At 38.2% G+C, this 17,145-nt stretch overlaps 1 protein-coding gene across 13 annotated transcripts in view; it reads left to right on the forward strand.

Moving 5' to 3' along the window:
- The window catches only part of BPTF (bromodomain PHD finger transcription factor), a 158,647-nt gene extending 142,947 nt beyond the window's left edge, over positions 1-15,700 (forward strand). For 7 of the 13 annotated variants that reach the window (XM_044247600.1, XM_044247601.1, XM_044247611.1 and 4 more), the window contains 5 exons: positions 578-751; positions 1,756-1,948; positions 2,801-2,885; positions 8,081-8,267; positions 13,530-15,700. In XM_044247600.1, the coding sequence (XP_044103535.1) occupies positions 578-751; positions 1,756-1,948; positions 2,801-2,885; positions 8,081-8,267; positions 13,530-13,566 (676 nt within the window). In that variant the 3' untranslated portion in view covers positions 13,567-15,700. Of the gene's footprint in view, positions 1-577; positions 752-1,755; positions 1,949-2,800; positions 2,886-8,080; positions 8,268-12,685 lie in introns of all 13 variants that reach the window. The other 6 variants (XM_044247605.1, XM_044247606.1, XM_044247609.1 and 3 more) reach the window with 2 other exon arrangements.
- The last annotated feature ends 1,445 nt before the right edge of the window (positions 15,701-17,145 follow it).

Consider the following 17,145-nt stretch of genomic DNA (forward strand, 5'->3'; position numbering starts at 1 on the left):
CCACATATACTTTTCTTGGATTTCTTCTTCATACCACATTTTGACCATTTATCTTCTACACCTGGCTGACCTGCATGTTCCTTGTAGTGTAACTTCTTGGTGTTTGCGCTTTGCTTTGTTTTCAAATTTAAACTGTGAGATACATTTTCAAACCTATCTAAGAAATAGCCCTGAATTTGAAATGGCTTCTGTGGCATAGGTTTGACAGATGTAAGTCTTTGATTCTTTGGCTTTGGTTTTTGTGCCTGTTACAGTTTTATACACATTCATTAAGAGGGAGACATTACCATCAGTGTGTTGTTTATTTTTTCAAATTCCAGTATGTTTTTAAAGACCCATATTTCACTAAACAGTGTATTTGTTGAAATTGATGTGAGTGATTTTATGTTTCTACACTTGATACAGAGTCAGATGCTGTAGTTTGCCAGGGGTAGAATGGTCGGATGCAGGATGTTTAGCTGACTCATTGCAGAAAGTAATCCTATAAGAAAGTGAATCAGGACAGGGAAGACAGATTTAAGTATCATGCAGCTCAAAATGACAATTACATTGTCATTTTCATTGTGAATACTTTTAGGTTCTATATTGGCTGTGATCTTTGTACTAACTGGTATCATGGAGAATGTGTTGGCATCACAGAAAAGGAGGCTAAGAAAATGGATGTGTACATCTGTAATGATTGTAAACGGGCACAAGAGGGCAGCAGTGAGGAATTGTACTGTATCTGCAGAACACCTTATGATGAGTCACAGTGAGTTCTGATAAGAGCATCATATTTAATAATTTAGGAAGCCAAATTGCTCTGACTGGTTACTTATTTATTTTAAAATAAAAAGCAAGATCTTTTTCTGCATATATTATACACTTACATTACAAATTCCTTTCCAATTTTTTTTCTCTTTTTTTCCCTCTTTACCTCCCCTTCAAAATTTATGTTGCTTCATAGTGAATGTTTGAGATGCATTGGGGGAAAATATCGTTTAATGGTCGACTTGATTCTTCAATATGTAACATAGAAATTAATGAGATTAAAATAGCCTGACTTGTTTGGACTTTATCAGTGTTTGAAATGGCGCTTTATTGTATGTTAGGGGTAAAAAAAAAAAAAAAAAAAACACTAATTTGAGTATAATTTCTGAGACTCTGTTCTTAGCTTATAGGATTTTGAACTCCCGGTTGGGTGGCCAGTACCAGCTTCCCATTTGATACAGTACTAGTTGAAAGATTTTTGGTTTATTTTGTTTTGAGCTTTAAAGTTAATTAAATATTTTGCATTTTTCTTCGTATTAATTCTCTCCACTATTACAGTGTTTTTTCTTTCTTTCTTTCTTTCTTTCTTTTTTTTTTTTTTTTGGTAAAGATTTTATTTATTTGACAGAGAGAGACAAAGCGAGAGAGGGGGAATGGGAGAGGGAGAAGCATGCTTTCCGCCGAGCAGGGAGCCTGATGCGGGTCTGATCCCAGGATCCTGGGATCAAGACCTGAGCCGAAGGCAGACACTTAACAGCTGAGCCACCCAGGCGCCCCTACACAGTGTTCTTAATAAACTTTTATTGCTTGTTCTTAACATCAGAAACACTAAATTAACACAGTTGAATGCCAAGCTGCAAAAGTATTAAAACAGTTGTAATACTAAAACTATTTTATACGCAGAGTTAGAATCTTTTCAGGTGCATGTTTTAGTGTTCTTTAAAATAAATTGTGTAATGCGATCCCATCTGTTTTGAACTCACATTTCCATTTCGGATCTTGCAGATTCTATATTGGCTGTGATCGGTGTCAGAATTGGTACCATGGGCGCTGCGTTGGCATCTTGCAGAGTGAGGCAGAGCTCATTGACGAGTATGTCTGTCCACAGTGCCAGTCAACAGAGGATGCCATGACAGTGCTCACGCCGCTGACAGAGAAAGATTATGAGGGCTTAAAAAGGGTGCTTCGTTCTTTACAGGTGAGAAACCGCTCTGTGCACAGCGTTGGAAGAGGAAGTCAACCAGCGTGACTTTGGAGACGTTTCTAGGGTTCGAACCTTCCAGTCACAGAGTCTGTGATTATTTCCTGACTCCTGGCTAGCCTAGTGAAGTACTCCAGACTTCAGTCCTTCACATGCCGATTTCATGAGGTTAACCGTCTCCACGCAGGAACACAGTTGTTTATCTAACACGCAGTTTTAAAATGACTCACTTTTTTAACCTAGATTTAATTTTTAAAGATAAGTTTACCTCACCACTGTAGATTGAAAAACAATTTGATTAAATTCTAGGGAGGGGAGAGCTCCGTCAGAAGAGCATGCGACTCTTGATCTTGGGGTCGTGAGTCTAAGCCTGCCTTGGGTGTAGAGATTACTCAAAAATAAAATCTTTAAAGGAAAATACAGATTTTAAAAAAAGAACTGAAAAGAGAACAGTGGTCTCAGTATGTGGATGAAGTTATTTAATAGCGTACCTCTGTCACCACATTATCAGTGGGAACCATTCCACACTTGGAACCTATTCCCTCCAGCTATACAGGTAACAGGTTATCACGTAGGGATGAGAGTACAAGCTTCTGACTTCTATGCTAGTGCTGAGGTCCTCAGCCCACCCTTCGAGAACCCTTAGTACAAGGTATGCTCACCCGAGATGATTGATGACTAGAGTGAAACTCCAGTATAAAATAATTATAAAATAATTTCATCTCTCAGGTTTAAACTGACTTCTGGAGTTTAGGGGTTGATTGATACAGTAACTCAATTGGGAAACTTAAATGAAATGAATATTTCCACCTGACAATAATGTTGTTTTCTGCCTCCCCCCCTCCATAGGCCCATAAGATGGCCTGGCCTTTCCTTGAACCCGTGGATCCTAATGATGCACCAGATTATTACGGTGTTATTAAGGAACCTATGGGTAGGTACTGGAGTTGAATATGGAGTGTTTTCAGATATCTCAGCAGTTACTTATCATCCATGAAACTGGTATATTGTGAGGATATGTTGAGCAAGGCCGGTGGAAGAATAAATTGGCATGGTAACTTGTAGGATAAGTGGGGATTGTGTACAAAAGTTTAAATCTGCATTCCCTTGGACCCAGCAATTTCATTTCCTAGGATTTATATGTGCACAAGTCTGTTATTCATCGCAGACTAAGTCCAGAAAAACCAGAAATGAGATCAGGGGCCATCAGTAAATCTGTAGAGAAACAGCTGAATCAGATGACACGTGAGCAGAGTACTATGCAGTGATAAAAGATAAATGAAATCTGTGCACAGATCAGGGTCTGTCTGAGCCTCTCATCACTCTCGGTCACCTTTTCCTCATATTTTCCTGAAGGAAAACTCCTTTGGTGGGCCTGAGTAGAGAGCCAAGAGACTATACCCTTATTTCCCACGACAAAAAAAAAAAAAAAAGGTAATAAGTAACAGCCACAAGTGATTGTATTGTGATGAACAGTTTCATGTGCTTGTGCTAAAAACAGTTTATCTTCAAATGAAATTATAAAAATTAAAATGTAGATAAAAGCTTCTAAAATTGCCAAAGTAAGAATTAGCTCCAGCTGATGAAAGTAGTTCAAAAGCCAGCTAAGCATTTTTTAAATGGGAAGGATTTTACTGTGTATTTGAAAGTTGCTAAGAGAGTTACCTGGAACTTTCTCATCACAAGAAAAAAAAAAGACTTTTTTACTATATGTGGTTGGCAACAGATGTTAATTAAACTTATTGAGCAGTCCATCACTTTGCAGTATATTGATATACCAAGTAATTATGTTGTACGCCTAAAACTGATACAGTGTTATATGTCTGTTATATCTCAATTTTTTTAAATGAGAAGGGTTTGTGTTTGACGCAGCTTCAAAGAGGGGGAGAAAACGTGAAGGGGAAATAAGTGAAGCTTAGTTAAAACTGAATTAAACAAGTAACCGTTACCTCTGTTCTGATGTTGAAGGTAGAAGAAGCTAATCTATGTACATATTTTAGATTTGTATAATCTCTTTTGAGAGAGTATCTGGGGATATTTATTTAGACAGATAATTCTGCGTCTAAACATAACGTAGAAAATCTAGGAAATAAAGAAAAGGTAAAATGTACCTTTATCTTTTCCTCACTGAATCCCATTTTGGTGTGCTGTGTGTGTGTGTGTGTGTGTTAAAATTGAGACCATATGATTTGTTTGAGGGGCATCTCGATGGTTCAGTAAGGGGAGCATGGGACTCTTGATCTCAGCGTTGTGAGTTCGAGCCCATGTGTAGAGATTATTTAAATAAATAAACTTAAAAATATATTTGTGTCATCATCTGTTTAACAAACATTTTCCTGTGTTGTTAACCTTCAATAACATGACTTTAAGGGCTTTCAGTAATCTGTGAATTGAATATACCTTAATTTATTTAACCATAATTCTTTTCTTAAAGAGCTGGATTATTTTCTGTCCTTTTTTTTCCTCTCTTCCTTTTTTTTTTAATACCACCAAAATGTAAACAGCCTGTTATGTAGTAGATATGTACACAAAGATAATACAGATCTCCAAGACGTACTAATGAAAGGAGAATCAAAGTCACAGAAAAATACCTGGGTTTCAAGCAGCAAACAATTCTGTATTTTCTAGGCCACATAAATGTATTTAGAAATGCAGAGAAGATATGTACAAAGATAGAGGCTAAGTTGAAGATTGTAGTTTCTTTTCGGGGAATGAGGGAGCCAACAAGATTAGCAGCTTTTATATATTTTCTTGAACAGAAATAGGGGCATATGAATAGACCATGTTTTATAACATACTTTATAAACTTCTCAGTACATTTTTTCATACCGCGTGAAAATATGTGGTATAGACCTACATCGTTGCTATTCGTATCCCATTAAAGTAATTTATTTAATCACCCCCAATTAATGGGTTTTTCACTTGTGTGCAGTATTTGCTGCTATACGCAACACTTCTGCAAACATCTTTGTTTATGCATTTGCCTGCACTTGTTTTCTGAGAAGAAACTCCTAGAAGTAGATTTTCTAAGAGTTAGAATTTCTGGGTCAAAGGAATATATATATACTTCTTAGGCTTTTGATAAATATTTTCAAATATCACTTCTGCAAATTGAACCAGTTTCCAGTAACAGCATATATACGTATCCTTCCCTCTCTACTCTTGAAAACACTGAGTATTATACTTTTGAGAGGAAATATTTTCTTTGAAAATATTTATTTCAAAACGATGTGTTTAGTATACAGGTGTTATAGAGGTGCAGTAAAATATAAAATGTCTTACCACTCATACTCTTACTTGGAGGTAATTGTTGAAAATAGGCCGATGTGTTATTTTTAATTTCTGCTAACTTGGATAAAGAAAGTGGTTCTTTGGCTTTGCATGACTTCAGTAACTAGTGACGTGTACTTATTGTCTGAATTTTATGTGAGTTTCCTATTTATGTATTTTGTGGTTTTTCTCTCTAGATATTCATATTGTCACTGTTCCTTAACGGGCTCTTTTATATCCCAAGGACTGACTTAGGTGACTCAGTCAGTTGGGCATTGGATTCTTGATTTCAGTTCAAAACTTGGTCTCAGGGTCATGAGATCAGTGTGAAGCCTACTTCAAAATGAAGTCCTATACTGATTGATTGATTGATTGATTGATTTTAGAGAGAGAGTGTGAATGTGTTAGCCCAGGGAGGGGCAGTGGGATAGGGACAAGCAGACTCTGCTGAGCGCAGAACTCAGCACTGAACTCAGTTCCATAACCCTGAAATCATGAAGTGAGCTGAAATCAAGAGTTGGACATTAACCTGCTGAGCCACGCAGGCACCCCAGCAGATGATCATTTTTAACACTTTTGGATTTAAATCTATTCCCCATTATAAATTCTGCTTCTGGAGTCATACTTTAGTCCTCTGCCCTTCCCCAGATTTATAAATGCTCAGGTATATGTTCTCCTAGATCGTTCTTTCTTTGGTTTTTTTTTTGTTTGTTTGTTTTTGTTTTTGTTTTTTTTGAGAGAGAGCAAGTGCACAAGCGGGAGCGAAGGGAAAGGGAGAGAGCATCTTAAGCAGACTCCGCACCGAGCCCAAAGCCTGATGGGGGGCTCTGTACCACAGCCCTGAGATCATGACCTGGGCCAAAACCAAGATTCATACACTTAACAGACTGCCACTCAGGTGCCCCTCTAGTAATTTCTTTTTAATGGCTGTCTCATTAAGTTGGAATCACAAAATGTCCAAGCACTATTCACATACATTATTAAAATTAGCCAGGCAGGAAGTACGCAGAACTTAAGTGCTATATTAAGTGTTTACTCTTTCCTGTACAGCTTGCTGGACCTACTGCACACAGTACATGTGCCCAAGCCTTGCTTGAAATTTCATCAGGCTAGGAGCATGTTTGCGGATGTTTTTTCCCTTATCTACATAAACTGGAACTATCAAAGATGGGTGTGTGGGTGTGTTAAGATATATATAACAGGTAAAAAAAAAAATACAAAAAAAGACCAAAAAAAAGATATATATATAACAGAGATACACACACACACACACACACATATATATATATAAAACAGGGGTAGCCTTGGTGGCTCAGTTGGTTAACCATCTAACTCTTTTTTTTTTTTTTAAATATTTATTTATTTATTTGACAGAGAGATCACAAATAGGCAGAGAGGCAGGCAGAGAGGAGGAAGCAGGCGGAGAGGAGGAAGCAGGCTCCCCGCAGAGCAGAGAGCCCGATGTGGGGCTCGATCCCAGGAGCCTGAAATCATGACCTGAGCCGAAGGCAGCGGCTTAACCCACTGAGCCACCCAGGCGCCCCTAACCATCTAACTCTTGATACTGGGTCATGATCTCACTGTTGTGAGATCGAGCCCCATGTCAGGCTCCGTGTTCAGCGGGCATCTGGTTCCTCCTCCTTCATCTCCCCCTGCCCCTCCTCCTGCTTGCAGTTTCTCTCTTTCCCTCTCTCAAATAAAGAAATCTTCCAAAAAAAAAAAAATACATATATATATATGTATAACAACTGTTTAATATGCACAGTTCAATGATTAATCACATTCACAATGTTGTGTCTTTTAGTACCTTTTAGTACCCAGGTGCCCCTAATTATTGAGATTTATTTAGAACTGTTACCTGTGAGTTTGTCAGTCCTGGGTTGGCTTGAGATCACCAGTTTTTTATGTAAAATTATATACGAAGGGCACCTAGGTGGCTCAGTGGGTTAAGCAACTGCCTTCAGCTCAGGTCATGATCCTGGAGTTCTGAGATCGAGTCCTGCATCGGGCTCCCAGCTCTTTGGGAGTCTGCTTCTCCCTCTGACCTTCTCCCCTCTCATGCTCTCTCCCTCACTCTCTCTCTTTCAAATGAGTGAATCTTCAAAAAAAAAAATTGTATATGGAATTTTCCTTCAACCACAACTTTCTCCTAGGATGTAATGTTATTACAGGTAGATTTAGTTCAGTATATTCAAAAGCACTTAACCTGTGTGCTGCCTGAATTATTTTAGTAATTTCGGCATACTACCTGTACTATTAACATACTATTTTTATTCATATCAGTTAATATTTTTCCCTTTATTTTAAGAAGACATTTTACATCCTTGCCACCTTAAGTGTTAAGTCAGTATCACTTGTTACCAATATACAGTAACAATAAAAATAAATAATGAAAAAATTACGTTATTAAAATCGAATACAGATACAAAGATACCACAAAACCACAAAGATTTTTTGTTTATAATTTTGGATTCCCTCTTTCTCTTTGTACGTGTAGTGTATAAACGTAATTGTTCGCATGTAAAAATGTACTTAGATGTGTATTGATGGTGTTGGTGTAGCTTCTTTTATTTCAACACAGCTGAATAAAGGGCTATTTTCTGTAGTTAACTGAATATAAAAGTACCTTCTTAACAGTAGCCAAGATTTATATTTTAGAATCCCCAATCAAAAACAAAATTGGAGAAGTGCTCCTATTTTTTTCATGAATTATTAAGTAGTTTCCATTGGTGAATCAGCTTCGTTTCCTGGACTGTTTGCGCAGGAAATCTGTACTCGTGTGAGTCAGAACTGTGGGCAAGATTCACATTGGATCGACCTTTAAGCTTTGAAAATGTTTTTACGTTTTGTGTTTTTAAGACCTTGCCACCATGGAAGAAAGAGTACAAAGACGATATTATGAAAAGCTGACGGAATTTGTGGCAGATATGACCAAAATTTTTGATAACTGTCGTTACTACAATCCGAGTGACTCGCCTTTTTACCAGTGTGCGGAAGTTCTGGAGTCCTTCTTTGTACAGAAATTGAAAGGGTTCAAGGCTAGCAGGTGAGCATGTGTCTTAGTGTTCAAAAGTAATCCAGTTCCTCAAATTCTGTACTGTTCTGTCTAGGGATGTAGTGCTGTTTATGGTAAATTTGAACCTTGAAATCAAGAATCTTGAAGGAAAAAAAAAATCAAGACTCTAGCATTATGATATACCGCCAAGGACAAGAAGACAGACTCAGTAATGAGAAATTGTTGAGTTTGTGATTTGCTTAAAATTTATAAGTAATTTTTTAAAATAAAACACTTACCAGATGCGTGTGGAATGTGAGGTGCTGTGGGGCAGGAGCGCCCGGCTGGCTTGGTCAGTGGAGCTTGCAACTCTTGATCTCAGGGTCACGAATTTGAGCCCCACATTGGGCACAGAGTTTACTTAATACAATTTATTTATTAATTTAAAGAAATGCCATGGGGCCCATACCGAGGTAGTAATAAGCCCAAGCCCTTGCCCATATTGAGTTTGCAAAAGGATAAAAATGACTGTCGTAGAGGTTAGAGTAAGAGGAAGACCTGGAAGAGGGATTTAAGTACTTTCTTCTTAATTTATGTTTGCTGTATCTTTGAAGTCATAAAATGGTTTATTTCTGTGGGTATTTTTCTGTGGGCAAACTAGACCTTTCCTTTGAACCTCCAGTGTCTGAACTTCAGTCCCTGCTTTTCTTTCTTCTTCTTTTTTTTTTTTTTTTTTTGAGTCCCTGCTTTTCAAGCCCATGACTTCCTTCCTTCCAACAGAAGCCCGTTCTCCATCTGGTGATAACTGCCACCCCTCGAAGCCCTGAGATTCACTGGTCCCACCCCCCATCTACCAGCTCGCACGCTGGACCCTCCCTAGATAGTCAAACTGGGTAGATCTTGGCTAGTTTGGGACCTTGGCCATCCCTCTTACCTAGTGGGCTCTGCATACCAAAGTGTAAGAGGTGGTGCTCGGCTTCATCATTTTCCTCTCAGGACAGTCCATAGGGTGTTGTCTCTGTCCTAGTCCTGCAGCAAGGTAGATCAAGAGCTGTGTTGAAGCATCCCTTTACATAGACTAAAGATAAGGGACAAGCTCAGGAATCAAAAAATGTAGGCAAGGAAGGAAGGAAACCAGGTAGGTAGGCAGCCTCTAGACCAAGGACAAAGAAATTTTACAAAATCTATAATACTTTCCCATTTGTATCATCTCTCCGTTAACCCATTAGCTGTAAAACCTAAGGTGGAAGAGGATTTACTCAATATGGTGAAGCCCCTAGTAAAATAATAATAAATAAAAAGGGATGCGGGATGCCTGGGTGGCTCAGTCAGTTAAACTGCCGCCTTTGGCTCAGGTCATGATCCCAGGGTCCTGAGATGGAATCCCACATCGGGCTCCTTGCTCGGCAGGGATCCTGCTTCTCTCTCTGCCTCTCCCTGCGTGTGTGCTCTCTCTCTCTCTCTGACAAATAAGTAAATAAAATCTTAAAAAAAAAAAAGGAAATAAAAAGGGATGAACTCAGAATAAGAAAAGAATACGGTAGAAGTTGGTTAGCTGATGAGTTGTTTTTTTTAAAGGTTGCTTAGGTCCACAGCCCTAAAGTTGTGGCTCTCGATGGGGATAATTTGCCCATAACCATACCCCCATAGGATACTTCGCAGTGCATGGAGACATTTTTTTTGTCATACTGAGAGGTGGGAAGTAGTGCTGCCATCTAGTAGGTAGAGGTCAGAGATGCTACTAAACATCCGCAGAGCCCAAGACAGCCCCCACAGCAAAGAACTCTGCAGCCCCGGGATGTCAGCAGTGTTGAGCCTGAGGAGCCTTGATCTAAGGCAGTCAGCCCCGCACACATACATAGGGCTCTGCAGGCACCTGTCTCATCCCTTAACTTACTTTTCTTTTTTTTTTTTAAGATTTTATTTATTCGACACAGAGAGACACAGCGAGAGTAGAAACACAAGCAGGGGGAGTGAGAGGGAGAAGCAGGCTTCCCACTGAGCAGGGAGCCCAATGCGGGGCTCCATCCCAGGACCCTGGGATCATGGCCTGAGCTGAAGGCAGACGCATAATGACTGAGGCACCCCGGCGCCCTTAACTTAGTCTTAAGTGTAAACAGCCAGCAAGGGATGGCCAGAGGTATAAGGAAAGCGTGCAGTGTAAAAGAGAAAAGCCAAGGTATAGCAGAAGAATAAATTCCAGAGAAAATGAAAAAGAGAACTTGAAAAAGATAAAGCAAGACTCTCGGTCATGTCCCAAGAGAAATTTTAGAAGGTAATTGAATTTAGGGGCGCCTGGCTGGCTCGTTCTGTAGAGCTTGCAATTCTTGATCTTGGGGTCAAGGCCCACATTGGGGGTAGAGTTTATTTAAAAAAAGAAGAAAAAGATCTTGAATCAACAAAATGACTAACAGGATATTAGGAATAAAGAAAAATCAGAAAGAGTGGCTAGGAAAAATCTAAAACAAAATCTAAACTATAAGCCATGGAAGTTAAAAGCGAGAGCTTTCTCAATGCAAAGAACAAAAAGGCAGGTAGATGAAAAATTATGAAAGGAAAAAATACACTGTAGCATATCCAGTATTCACAATTCCTTTCTGGAATTCTGGAAATTCCAGAAAGGAAGAAATAAAGAGGACTGAGGAGAAGAAACCATCAGAAGACTAATAGGGGAAACTCCCTGAGCTGATGACAGGCACAAGACTTCAAACCCAAGGAAAACACGTTCATTCATTCAGCAGATGGTTTTTGAGACCCTCTGTGTACGCGATACTGAATCCCTCTGGAGCTTACATTCTTGTGGGGTAAGGAGATGGAGTGGGGAATGGAATGATGAGGACAGTTGATTCACAGAATAAGCCAACTGGACGAAGGGGGGAAAGTCCATCCCGCATATAATCACTTAAAATTCCTAGATGCCGAGGTTTAAAGAAGCCCCTCTCAGAGTTTCTAAAGAAGGTGGAAGAACCTATAAAGTAACAAGAACCAGACTGCTGTCACCCTTTTCTCTAATGACATGGAATGCTAGAGGACTTTGGCGGAATAAATCTAAAAGTGTGAAGAAAGATTTTCAGCCTAGAATTCTGTGTCCAACCAAACAGTCCAGTGCAGAGGCAGAAAAAGCACATCTTCAGTCATGGGCTCAGAAAGGCACTCTTTCTCATGTGTCCTTTCTTAGCAAGTTATTTTAAGATGTGTGCTAGCAAAATAAAGAAGCAAATCAAGAGAACAAAGTCTTGGATCCAAGAAACAAGAGGTTCAAGAAGACAATATGAGTTCTTCTGACCCAGGATCTCATTTGTGCAGTAGGCCAACGCAGCAGGCCATCCAGACCAGAGCAGGAGAATGGAACTCTCCCAAGAGGAAGGTGTTTGGGAGGAGAAATGGTTCATACATTAGATAATTAGCTGAAGAACATAAGAGGAAAAATGAAAGGCAGTTCAAGATTCCATGAAAAACTAGAGTTGAATAGGAATGCTAAGAATGCCCTCTTAGCAACCGAGTAGGTGCCACAAGGAGAAAAATATTTACATAGTCCTCCTAGTGTAAACAGTACATTGATTTTCAACTTTTAGAACCAACCTATAGACAAAGCACAGAAAGATGTAATTTAAAATTAGAAGTAAAACTTGAATTCAAGAAAGGAGGTGGGAAAATGATTATGTGAGCTTAGTTCTCCTTTGCCACAGCAGGACTGAAGCGATACAAAGTTGATAAAAAAAAAAAAAAAGAAATAGCAGTGTAAGAAATCTACCTACCCAAGAAGTTCAAAGTAATTGGTCCTTGGGAGCCTGGACTTCAGGTGGGGTCAAGGTTAGCGTCGAGGACCACAACTCATTTTAAGTCTCCCCTGTGTTTTTATTTGTACCTCATTTGTTTCTTCCTCCAATTAAATTTCTAAAATTGCTTTTTTTTTTTTTAATTGGAAAAGCTTTAGCCCTTGGTGGTGACTGTGAGGTGGAAGCTGGGGAATTTGAACCCCACCCTGCTGCCAGACTTGCAGGCAGAACTCAGAGTAGGGTTGGCAGCAGCTGCCGACGGAGAGGAGAGCGTCTGTGGGCCTGAGACAAAACGAGGGAATTGGGGAAAGGAGAGGAGGCCCAGGGGCTGAGTCTCTCACAGTAGAGGGGCCACTTAGGAGAGCCTGCCATCTGGCTGTTTCTTGTAGATTTTTATTTTATTCGAGTTTACATCATTTTCATTGAGAAATATTGGAACAAATTGAGAAGTTTGCCCAATTCTGTGAAATGTGAAATGTTAGGGAATTTTTGTTGATTTCCAGGGTTAAGGCAGAATGAGACACATATGTATCCATTCATTGAAATTTAATTGATTTATGGGTTTTTTTCTTTGCCATATTTTCCCCATTTTTAATTTATGATCTCCAGTGTTGTTTGCACATTATTTTCATTACTGTACTTTGTTATAATTCATCATTTATACCATCCATGTTCTTTCTTTTCTTACAGATTCTGATATCTTTAGTCTGAATTTTTAACTGGAATCAGAACTGGATGTTGGGGTCACTCTATCTTTTATTGTACCACGTGATTACCTAATTCAAAATTGCCCCCTAAAAGTTCATATTAGTTAATATAATTTTTTAAATGTTAAAAATATATGTATAGTAGTAAACAGTTTATTCTAGCAGCCATGTTGAACAATGTATTTAAGAATTGTAAACTCCCGGAATACTGTATTTATATACACTATTGCAATAGACCATACTTTGACTTAGTCCTGGTAACTGTACAGTAATTTGGTTTTACTAACGAAAGTTGTGAATAAAACTGTGAAACTAGAAAGGAGACTTTCTGGACTTTAATAGACAAATGTGATTTTTAATACTGCTATTTCTCTTTTTTTAATATATTTTTTTCTTTATATTCCCCCAAGTCAGTGTAAATAAGTATGACACACACACACACACACACACACACACACACACACACATACATCTTTACCATAATGGTAATGCTTCTGTACGTGTTTCTATTTGTCCCTCTGGCTAAAAATGTGTAATCTTATTAGATGAATATATATATATATATATATATATACACACACACAGACACATATATATATATTTTAATAATGGCCTTTTCCAGTGAACTATCATGTTTCTTTGTACAGTGAAAATTTCTATTTTAGGTTAAAAATTTCTTACTCATTCTCATATATTTGCTTGCCAAGGGCGAATGAAAGAACATGGCTGCTTCCCCCAGACAAACCGACCTTGGCATCCACATAAAGCATCATTGTTTTTAAAAAATGAAGGGTGCTTAATTGTTCCCTTTTTTCTGTATTCTGTAGGTCTCATAACAACAAACTGCAGTCTACAGCTTCTTAAAGTTCAGCGTGTTAACCTAACATAAAACACAGCAAGAATCTGGTTGTCTGAACTATTTTAAATTAAGGAGCCAGATGTTTTTAGTCAGGTTATCCTGACAAGACTTGACCTAAACTTCGTTTTTATTGGTCATAACAGTCCAATTATATTCTTGGCCAATTTTGTCCAACGGACAAGGGAAAAGCAAAGTCAACGACACCATTATCTTGTCAAGATCAAATGGTTTTACTATTGTGGCAGAAGCGGGAAAACTTTGTTTATTGAAAAAAAAAAAAAAGAAAAAAGAAAGCAAGAAAAAAAGATAATATGGGGTCAAGTGTAACTCCATGGAAATGCCACGTCTGCTCTTCAGTGAAGAAGCTGGTTTAGAGTCTCACAGAAAACTTTTGACTGTATTTATTTATTGTTGCAAAAAAGACGCTTTTTTATTGCTGCCCTCATTTGTCAGCTAATTATTTTTTCTTATAAAATCCAGCCCCGGTTACATGTAATCCATTCTGTATCTTATCATGATTCCTGTAGGTAAAAGTACAAGACGACCTCTAGATGTCTTTTCTTTCTATGAAAGGAGCTGCTATGTACACATGTGCACACACACATACACACACACACACACAACTGGGAATCAACAATGAGTTTATTGTTCATGGTAGATAAAAATTAAGCTTGCATAAAGGTTGGGCTAAGTGGTCCTGGATTACAGACTCTGTTGCCTTGAATATAACAGTACAATTTGTCATTTACTCTGCACCAGGCTAAACTGAGTAAAATCTATTTGAAGGTATCTTGTTTGTAAACATTTGTCAGATTCTAATTTTTTTCTTTTTGTATTAAAATTCAACTATGGATGTATATGAAACAAAATAAATGGAGATCATTTTTCTCCCACAGATGGTGTCTTTGAATGTGCGCTAATGATTATCTGTAAGCCTTTGAGGGGAAAGGGAGGGCTGCAAGGTACACAGCAGGCTGGAGAATCTCATTGCACCTGAGTTTCCCCAGAGTAGTCGTGGCCCTTCATTTCCTAGTTCCCAGCCCACTGTCATCACATCAGAGAAGAATCTTCAGGGGTGCTAATCCTGTTCGTATGAGTTAATCCTACGAAAGGGTAATGTGGCAAAATACACATTGCCTTCCTCTGTACATTACATAATACCAGGCAGATTATCAGTTACAGACAGCTACTTAGAGTTTATATGGGGCATTTTTTAAATGACTTCATCCATTTTGTATTTTTTTTGTTGGTTGGTTGAGTTGTTTGTGGGTTTTTTCCCACATAAGAAAAGTAGTGTAAGCAGTAGGGGGAAAATGGAAACAGCAGAGGATGGTGTATTTTGCATGTCTTTCCTTTTGGTGTTCTAACCTTACACGTTGTATTACCTACCGCATTGTAATAATAGCTTCTGTAAGATCTGCCATAGTTGGTTTATGCAGCTTTGCAAAAATTTTACTAGATTTTGCACTAATTCATGTTAGCTTTGTCCTGCCGGTTTCTGGAATTTGTCAAATCATGTTTTTAAAAAGTTTCCTTCTGTTTAATATCACCCTGCTATGCAAAACCTTTCCCGGACCTTAGTTTCTTAAAAGAACGAACAATGTTGCTCCAGTTCCCAGTTCTTCCTTATCGACAGACTCAGGTGTGCAGGTTATTCTGGGTTAATTTTATCTCGTGAAGCCCATTCCTTTTTGTACATACAAATGTCACAAACCTATGCTTACAAACTTAAAGAGACTAACTGCTCAATATGAAAACATGGAAACAAAGTTTTGCTTAAAATAACTAACATGGAAGTAGTCAAATACAGGTTATTTTGTCCTTATACTTTAAAAAAAAAATGTTACCTATTGTATGCGCTGTGCTGATGCAAGAATCCTACATTTTAATGAATTATAAAATCATTCTGCATCTCGTCATGTCACAGTATTTCTGTACTATTTATTCATATATATAGAGAGAGATATAGATATATATGGGCTTAATCATTTAAAACTTGTTGCAGCAAGAACTTTCCTACTTGTAGGCAATAGATTGCTATGTTTTTAACAGATTGTGGCAAATTCTAAACAGCAATTCCTTTTGTACGTAATAGGACATTTCATCCTAGAAAAATAAAGTAATGTTTTTGACATTGGATTTGGTGCAGTTTCTAATGAAATAGTGGTTTGGTTGGTTGATACACTTTCTGTAGCCCTTGGCATTGCCAGATTGTACCAAAAAAGATAAATTTTATGGGAATCCTCAGACCAGGAAGATACTAATTTCATATGTGTATTTAATAGTGTAAAGCCTTTTGTAATTTCTATCGCTGTATAAATAGACATTTTATAGTTTTATTAACTACAGAGCTTTAGTCTTGTTTCAGAAGTAATTTTTGAAAAACATTCTTATAACACATAATGAGTTTCAAAAGCTGCTTTTCTAGGAGTATTCTTTGACAAGCTCCTGCTCTCCAATAAGATAAACATATCACAGCTGTTTTACTTTGAATAATCCAAGTAGTAGACTGTACATTTGTGATACGCGGTTAGGGTTTTCTACCCGTCTTTAGGCTTGTAAATACATGTAATTTGCATCAGTAGATTTCCTTGGCTAAAAGCATTTTCGGTGCTTGTTATGTTTCATCTGCCAAATTCACAATCCTTGAAAACCTTTCCTAATAAGTATTTTCATAATATTGGTAAGGCTTTTTTCTCCCGTCTGGAGTCTGCAGGATTTGTATTTTAGTTCATGTCCTGCAATAGGTTTAAAAAGAAAAAATCGTGAACTTCCAGAGATCTTTTCCAAAGTAGAACAATTGTCTTTTTGTATTTCAAATGGTCTGGAATGTTATTTAGAGACCCTGAGATTTGCTGTTGTTTATAATCTACTTTCCCAGAATCTGTAAATTGAGGTTCTTTCCTTATTTGTATTCATCTGTGTGTGTTTCTGATATTAGAGAGCCAGCCTGGTGCTGACCTTTTAAAGGTGCACATACGGGCAGGCTGAGCTAGACAGGGCTAGCTAGTTACCGTAGTTCCCACTCTTCGTGACTAAGGCCACTCTTGGAAGCCTCCAGTTTCTCGTCCTGAAAGTGGGAATGGTGAGATCTCATGGGCAGAGCAGTGTCTTGTGAGTGCTTGGGCAGGGGAGGAGGGGGCTGGCGGGGGTGGAGGGGTTGCAGAGAGCCAGTATATGAGTATTTTTAATAATATGAAATATTCTGAGATACTTAGGGATACTTCGAGTAAGCTACCAGAAAAGACATTTCTTATATGATCACACCCCCATTTGATCCAATTTGGAAATAAGAGTATATATTTTTATAGGCCTAAAAGCAAAACAACTGCTTTTTTTTCTTGAGTTCTAAGAGCTTAATTCAAAGGAGGGATGCTGCTAGGTTCCTCTTGAAGGCAGTGGAGTATTTTACTGATGAGGGACTTACACCTGCACATAGCCTTTTATGGTCTTTGGAGCACAAATCCATGTGCTAAGAAAAATCTTCCTGTAGGACAAAAGGATTAGGAACTACAATGAACTTGCTGCTTACAGTTTTGCATAAAGTTAAGACTGCATCCAAGCTCCTGATTAATACTGAAAAT

This window comes from Neovison vison, chromosome 5 (genome assembly GCF_020171115.1).
Source record: "Neovison vison isolate M4711 chromosome 5, ASM_NN_V1, whole genome shotgun sequence".
Taxonomy (NCBI): domain Eukaryota; kingdom Metazoa; phylum Chordata; class Mammalia; order Carnivora; family Mustelidae; genus Neogale; species Neogale vison.